Here is an 8,528-nt window from a genome sequence, read left to right on the forward strand (position 1 = left end):
ATAGGGCGTCCGGTCATGAGTGTGTGTGGTGTGTATCCTGTCGATGTGGAGACAGTGTTCCTTATGAACATAAGTGCAAAGGGGAGCACTGAATCCCATGTGGAATTGTTCTCCTGAACCATTTTTCTGAGGGTAGTTTTTAGGGTCCGATTCATGCGCTCCACAATCCCGCTGGACTGTGGATGATACACAATGTGGAAGTTTTGTTTGATGCCGAATATTGTCAGGACGTTCCTCATGACCCGTCCTGTAAAGTGAGATCCCTGGTCCGAATCGATACTTCGGGGTAAACCCCATCTCGTGAAGATGTGGTGGGTCAGGATCTTTGCAGCTGTCTTAGCTGTGTTTGTTCGTGAGGGAAATGCCTCTACCCACTTGGTAAAGGTATCTATCACCACCAGAACGTATTTATAGCCATTCCTACAAGGGGGCAATGGACCTATAAAGTCGATCTGGAGGTTTGTCCAAGGGCCGTTAACTGGGCGAGTATGCCGAAGTTGTGCTTTCTTAGAATACCGCTCCGGGTTATTCTGAGCACAAATCAGGCAATTCTCTATGTAGTGCGTTACATCATTCCTGAGATTAGGCCACCAACAGAGTTGCCTGAGGTGCCTCATTGTTGCATCAATTCCCTGATGCCCGTGTCCGTCATGGAACAAGGCAATCATCTGATTCCTGTCCTGCTGTGGGACCACATAAAGTCGGTCCTTAATGATCACACCCTCATGTGTGGTCAGTGCGTGTTTAAAGTGCTCGTAAGCAGGCACAAAGTTTCCCTTGAAAACCTCCCTGAGGTCTCCGTCCTGTTTCTGTGCTGCCACGAGGTCTTTAATATCAGTCTGTGAGACTTGGACTGCGCTCACAGGGGCGCTAGCTGGTGCGCTAGCTGGGGGGGTCCATAAGTGTCCTCTCCTGGAACCTGCCTTAGCCAACGCGTCGGCTTTTACATTCCCAGGGGGTGATGACCTATGGTGGCTTCGAACTTTTATTATGCCGAAGGTCCTGTCCTTCGCCTTTGCTAAAATATGCTGGAGTAGAGGGGCTGATGGAAGGGGTTTTCCGTCTGCGGAGACAAAACCTCGTGTCCTCCACAGGGGCAGAAAATCTGTCAGGCTATTGCAGACATATAAGCTGTCTGAATATATGTCTGCTGGGCTGGGGAAAGAATCGGGGTGGTCCACTATGTACGCTATGGCTGCTAGCTCTGCTGCCTGCGCGCCTAAGTGACCTGGTAACTTAAGAGCGATTTCTTCGAGAGCGCGCCCCTGCGCGTCCTCTACATAGATGCCGCATCCTGTGATACGCTCACCATTTAAAACTGTGGAGGAACCGTCTACATAAATCCTCAAAGGTCCACACGTGTCTGTGGGCTGGGGGCTTTGTTTCGGGTTCCCTATCTTCCTGGGGGGTGTTTTTGCTAAAAAGGGTCCTGTGTTATGCAGGGGAGCTACAATTTCACAGTCATGGGGCTGTCCGGGGTATTGGAGGTTGTCTGCTAAGTATGTGTGTGTGCGTGTCCGTTTCACTGTAATGTCCCGTCCTTGTAAAAGTAGGGTCCACCTAGCTGCCCTAATCTGGCTAACTGAACCGTCCTTCAGTCGACCGTCTAGTAGTAGCTGTGTGGGTGTATGTTCGGTTAGGATGGTGATGGGGTTTAGTCCGGTTATGTATGAGAAATACTGCACGGCCCAGAAGACCGCAAGGAGGTGCCTCTCACAGGCTGAAAATCCTTGTTCTACTGGGTCTAACAGTCGGGAGGCATAAGCCACTGGTCTTAGCTGCTCGTGCCGTTCTTGAAGCAACACGGCCGAGAGGGTCAGATCGGTGCTCGCTACCTCTATTGCGTACGGTGAAAGTTGGTCGGGGACTAGCAGCGCGGGTGCTGCACTAAGGGCTCGTTTCAACTCTTCCACAGCGCCTGTATGCTGCGGAAGCCATTCCCAGGGGGCTCCTTTCTTAAGGAGGTCTGAAAGTGGGGCGGCTTTTGTCGCGAATCCGTCTATGTGGTTCCGACAATAGCCAACCAGTCCTAAAAACGACCGGAGGGCTGATACATTCTGGGGAAGGGGCAATTTGACAATCGAATCAATTCTTTTGAATTCGATCTCGCGTTTGCCGTGCGTGATGACTGATCCCAAATACATCACTTTACTTTCCAATATTTGGGCCTTTTTCGGGTTAACTTTACAGCCAATTTCAGTTAAGAGTTCCAGGAGTTCGGCCAGAAGCGAAATGTGCTCTGCCTTTGTGTCTGTCTGCAGTAGTAGGTCGTCTACATACTGTACCAGACAATCGGGTCGGGAAAATTTCTCTAATCCACTTGCCAGCTGTCGGTGGAAAATGGAGGGGGAATTGTGGAATCCTTGTGGGAGGCATGTCCACGTGTACTGCTGAGTTTTAAAAGTGAATGCGAATTTGTATTGGCACGCTTTTGCCAATGGTATTGACCAGAATCCATTACTGATGTCCAATACCGTGAAGTACTTGGCGTTGAGACCCTGCTTGAGCATGGTCTCGGGACTAGTAGCTACCGTTGGGGCTACTGCGGGGGTTACTTTGTTGAGTTCCCGATAATCGATGGTCAGGTGCCATGATCCATCGGGCTTCCTCACTGGCCAAATAGGGGCATTGTTGGTGGAGGCTACCGTTCTCAGTACACCTTGGTCCAACAAGCTGCCTATAACTTTTTCTATTTCCACCTCTGCCTCGAGGGGAAATCTATATTGCTTTTGCGGTCGGGGGTCCTGTCCGGTAACATGAACTTGTCCAGTCATTCTGCCACAGTCATGACGGTGACTTGCAAATGCTGTCCTGTGTTTGTTTAGTAGGGCCTTAATTTGTCTGTCGGTGTGGAGTGTAGTCAGGTCGAATGAGTACTCTCCCACTGCGCTAATCCGATTAGCGTAGTCTCCTACTGTGAGGGTGGCTGGGGCTCTGTCTGATCTCGCCATTCGCCAGACACACTGGTTCACTGGGTCGAACGACAAGCTGTGAGCGTTCATAAAATCTATCCCCAGGATGTGCTCTGCTGTCCGGGGAAGATTTACTAAAACTACGGGGTGCCTTGTGCTAATGTTCCCTAGCTGGATCGCTACGGGTGCTGTGATATGTCCCTGCTGCGAGTGTCCGGTGAACCCGCTAAGTGTGATGGTGGAGGTGGTCGGCCACGTGTCTGCGTGTGCCGTGGTTGTGGAGTTAATGGTGGTGCGGGATCCTCCTGTGTCCCACAGTAACTCTATGGGCTTCCCTTTGACTTTTGCCGTGACTACGGGCCTCCCTGATGAGTCCCATAGTGTGTCACAGACCCAAGTGGGGGAGCCCGAACACCGTCAGTTCGTCTCGTCCACATTGGTGGGTCCTGACTGTACTACTACATTGTGGATGGGTTTTGCCTTGTTGCGGTTCAGAGTGCCTGTCTGCTGGCCTCTCTGAGATCGCTGGGGTGCATTACACTCTTTTGCCCAATGCCCTAACTGTCCACAGTTATAGCATTCCTGTCCTTTCTGTTGAGGGCTGCTCTTGCCTTCATTTACCCATGCGGGCTTCTGGTGCTCTCTGACTGCTTGGATATCTGCAGCAGCCTGAGCCTCTTCTGGGGATCTAACTTTTCCTTTTCCCTGAAGCGATTGCTCCCAAGCGCGGGACAATCTTTTCAGGACCCATTTTTCGTTATGGGCCTCTTCTGAGGGGTCGTAACTATTGCAAGCGCTCTGTCCTGCTTCTGTTGCGTGTGAGATAATTGTGCGCGTCCACTTAACCATGTTTTCGCGGGTTAAATGCGCTCTATCTAACTGTCCGAAAACTGCGCTGAAATGAATCCACAGCCTTCCTGCGAATGCTGTGGGGTGTTTGGATCTCTTCTGCCTGCACTTATTCAATCCTTCTACGGGGTCACCTCTATTGTACCCGATGGCATCTAAAATAGCAGTGTGCATCTCCTCTAGGCTGCCTCCTGCCACGTTTTGTGGGTCGGGGAGGGCTGCCACTACACTCTGGTCTAAGCTCAGCACGGTGAGCTTAACCTGCTCTCTCTCATCCAGGCCGTACATGGTAGCCTGCTGTTTTACTTTAGCGAAAAACTGGTGGGGGTCTGCGGTGGGGAGGAACGGAGTGATCTTTTCACAAGCGTCCCTTAGCTGGGTTACTGTTAAAGGGGTGGTGTAAGTTATGTCTGGGGCGCCTTCTGATTCGGCTTTCCTCTGTGTGGTTACGGGATTCATGGGTGCGGTTATGGTCTGAGCTGTGGGGGGTTGGGGTGCCTGTCGTTTCTGCTGAGCTGCTGGCGCACATGTTCCCTGAACATAACGCTGCGCTGTCTCGCTTAATTCCTGCCAATCTGGGGCGTTTTCCCCATCTAACTGTGCTCCAAAGGTGCTTTGGAAGCCATTCTGCACCGAAAGCAGAGATTGCAATTCCGCAATCTGTTTCCTGCATTTCGCGTGGTCAACTGTGCTTTGTCTTTGTTCGGTCGTTGCAGCGTGGAGTGCTCTCAAAGCTGCTTTGAGATCGGAACATTGCCTCTGCAATGCCTCCACCTGCTTTTCCGATTCCTGTCTTATCAGAACGGCACGTTGCACGTCCTGATAGGCTTTCTCATACTGGGTCTGGGAACTGTTCAGATGAGCTAGACAAGACTGGTGAGCCCTCTTGGCATCATCCACCTCTCTACCCTTCTCTGCCAACTTCCCTTTAAGATCCAGGTTTTCTTTCTCGATGTCCCTGACATCGACCTTACTTATTCGGTTCCTTTCCTCTAAATCTGCCCGGAGCGTCCTGATGACCTCCTCTGCGCCTCGCAACTGTGCCAAGCAGGACACAATCGCCATCGGCTTGCGTGCTTTTCCTAAACTCTTTTTGTGTATTTGAGAGAGGTTCTCCCACCAAGTATGACCTATACTTCCGGGACCTGTCTCCTCATTTGCACAAAACTCTTTCCAAAGGGGCCATCCCTTTCCCTGCAGATATTTGCGGAGTTCCAGCTCCCACGTGGGACACTGGCCTACTCTGCTACTGCTGCTGGTCGCTGCGACCACAAACTTTGCTGGATCCATCAGACGTTCCATTGCCTGCATGGCCATTTCCTCTGACTCTCTTTTTATAATTTGGAACAGGGGGTTGCTGGGGTGGTGTTTCGTAAAAAGGGTACGGCTTACGCTATTTTCCGATCACAAAACTACCGAAAGTTTGTCGCAACAAAAAGCTTTCAGTTTTACCTTACAGCCCTGTTAGTACGCATGCACTAAACACACTTCCGAATTTCGCTTATTATTTTGAACACCTTGAATACTTGTGATCTCTTTCTTTCTCTGCAATTTGGAGTTCTAATTCAAATTTCAGGGTCCTGGACACTGTGGTGTTTCCACTTACAACAGGGTCCCGGCGGATGTCGCCACTAAATGTTGCACGTTTTACTATGGGCGTAAAACGCGTTTATTGGAGTGTATTAACACGCCTCCGAGTTCGACGTGTGCTTAACACTGCTAGGCTCTGTTCTATGTAATTATTTAGCTCTGGAGTCGCCAGCTGCCGTATAGGCAACGTCACAAGTATTCCAAGGTCAAGTTCAAAGTAATAAAGACGATACACCGATTAGTCAAGTTCAAACGATCAATATTTATTATACAGTTAATAATAAATACTCATGCACACACTAAGAGACTAAGCTACAACTAAACATAAGCAAACAGAATACTTATCTAACAGGAACAGGCAAGGTCAGAGAACGAGGCCTTCGTCCTGGTTTTGTCTGCAGCCTTCAGCAAGCGTTCTGGTACTTGGGAGTCTAGTGGGCTTGGATCGCGTAGCGAGCGTTGAACTTACGGTTTCGGCGGCTGGTGCTCAACGGCTGGAGTCAGGATACCAGGTGTCAGTCGGGGCCGGAGCACAGGTTTAACAGACCGGACAACACGAGGTCCCTATCTTTTATAGGGGTTCCGTTGTCCTTCCCTCTTCCCGGGCGGGCTCTACCTATTGGATCAATTTCTTATCGATACTGGATTAATTCCCCAATGCGAGGGGGTCTCCGTGATGGAGGGGGCGTTTCTTATGTCCTTTTGTTCGGAGGTTTCTGGTGCCTCGATGTCTGGGTCTTGATTGGAATGTGTCCATTCAGAACCAAATGTATCTATTGTGTGGGTGTTCAAGTCTGATGGCCTCATTAGCATGCAAAGCGTTTTGCCATTTGCACCTAGCTAAGGTCTTTTCACCTGAGCCCAAACTGGTTTCTGCTGCTGCAGAATGCAAACTGCTCTTTGCAGACTGCTGTTCTGGCTGAACTGTCTGTTTCTCAGCAGCCTTCCATTTTAGTTTGGCTCAGTGTCCATTTTGCGTGGCCAGCATGGCTACACGATCCCTCCTTTTCTTTGTAACGGCTTTACTGCCTATCTAAACCAACTGCAATTGGCATCTCACCTGAATACTGGCAAACCCCACAATGCAATATTCCTCAAGAACTTCATTGAGACATTCGGTTATGCCAGGTGCTCCTGTCCTAGTCTGGTTTAAACTGGTGAGGTTTAAACCGCAGCATGAATGTTCGCTATTAGGCCCATGTATTGTATAACTGTGTATCTGGAAGGGGATGGTGGCACAGTGATAATGTCACTTGGCTAGTAATGCAGAGGCCCAGGCTAATGTTCTGGGAGCACTGGTTCAAACCACACCAAGGCAGCAGAAGAATTTAATTCCAGATTTATTTATTTATTTGTAAAAATAAATTTAGAGTACACAATTATTTTTTTCCAATTAAGGAGAAATTTAGCATGGCCAATCCACCTACCCTGAACATCTTGGGGTTGTGGGGGTGAGACCCACGCAGACACGGGAATAATATGCAAACTCCACACGGATAGAGACCCGGGGCCGGATTCGAACCCTGGGCCGGATTCAAACCCGGCTCCATCGCGCCGTGAGGCAACAGTGCTAACCACTGTGCTAAAGTGCCACCTGTTAATTAATTCCAGATTTATTAATTGAATTTATAAAGCTCGTCTCGGTAATGGTGACGATGAAACTATTACCAATTCATCCTAAAAACTCAGTTCAAGGGCAAATAGGAATGGCGAAAATGCTGGCCTTGCCAGCGATGCCCATATCCCCATGGAAGAAGAAAGGAATAAAACGCTTGGCCCACATGATTCTGTTCCTCAGCTGGCTAAATGAGCAAGAAGGGGGCAGCACGGTGGTGCAGTGGGTTAGCCCTGCTGCCTCACGGCGCCGAGGTCCCTGGTTTGATCCCGGCTCTGGGTCATTGTCCATGTGGCGTTTGCACATTCTCCCTGTGCTTGCGTGGGTTTCGCCCCCACAACCCAAAGATGTGCAGGATAGGTGGCTTGAACGCACTAAATTTCCCCTTAATTGGAAAAAAATGAATTGGGTACACTAAATCTTTTTAGAATGAGCACGAAGTAAGGTGAGTTCACTCAGTCGCAGGTGATCCCCCTTCTCAATCGTAGAACGGACTGTCAACCCTTACTGGGTAGGCGACCACATGAAGAACGGTCACTGAGATGAGATGCGTGACAGATCAGGTTGAGTCAGTGAGACTGTACACCATCTTTAGAAGCAGAGAAAATAATCTCTCTAATATTGCTTTAGTTCAGTGGGCAGCACGGTAGCATTGTGGATAGCACAATCGCTTCACAGCTCCAGGGTCCCAGGTTCGATTCCGGCTTGGGTCACTGTCTGTGCGGAGTCTGCACATTCTCCCCGTGTGTGCGTGGGTTTCCTCCGGGTGCTCCGGTTTCCTCCCACAGTCCAAAGATTTTTTTTTTTAAATTTAGAGTATCCAATTATTTTTTTCCAATTAAGGGGCAATTTAGTATGTCCAGTCCACCTATCCTGACCACAGTCCAAAGATGTGCAAGTTAGGTGGATTGGACATGATAAATTGTCCTTAGTGTCCAAAATTGCCCATAGTGTTGGGTGGGGTTACTGGGTTATGGGGATAGGGTGCTCTTTCCAGGAGCCGGTGCAGACTCAATGGGCCGAATGGCCTCCTTCTGCACTGTAAATACTATGATCTTCACTTCGACCTTTTCACAATTCAATCCAGTGTTACAAATTATGTCCATTGTTAAACTGCAATTCAGTGGCAGGCTCTAACTTGATTGATTTATTTCCTAGGGTCTGGGATGTTAACACGGCGGAGGTTTTGAACACGTTAATTCATCACAATGAGGCAGTGTTGCACCTTCGTTTCAGTAATGGATTGATGGTCACATGCTCAAAGGACAGATCTATAGCTGTGTGGGACATGGCCTCGCCAACTGACATCACACTGCGGAGGGTGTTAGTTGGCCATCGGGCAGCGGTTAATGTGGTAGACTTCGATGACAAATACATTGTATCAGCGTCAGGTGACCGAACGATTAAAGTGAGTTAAAAATTTTAACTATCATTCACTGGTATGTCTCCGTCTCTCTCACCTCGCCCTCACCTCGCCCTCCCCTCGCCGTGCCCGCCTCTCCCTCCCCTCGCCGTGCCCGCCTCTCCCTCCCCTCGCCGTGCCCGCCTCTCCCTCCCCTCGC

General features: G+C 49.6%; 1 protein-coding gene across 2 annotated transcripts in view; it reads left to right on the forward strand.

Annotated features, from left to right (window-relative positions):
- Positions 1-8,528, forward strand: part of LOC119965031 (F-box/WD repeat-containing protein 11) — a 172,870-nt gene that overhangs the window by 135,739 nt on the left and 28,603 nt on the right. For both annotated transcript variants that reach the window (XM_038795240.1, XM_038795239.1), the window contains one exon: positions 8,125-8,374. In XM_038795240.1, the coding sequence (XP_038651168.1) occupies positions 8,125-8,374 (250 nt within the window). The remainder of the gene's footprint in view (positions 1-8,124; positions 8,375-8,528) is intronic.

The sequence above is a fragment of the Scyliorhinus canicula genome, chromosome 4, assembly GCF_902713615.1.
Source record: "Scyliorhinus canicula chromosome 4, sScyCan1.1, whole genome shotgun sequence".
NCBI classification, from domain to species: domain Eukaryota; kingdom Metazoa; phylum Chordata; class Chondrichthyes; order Carcharhiniformes; family Scyliorhinidae; genus Scyliorhinus; species Scyliorhinus canicula.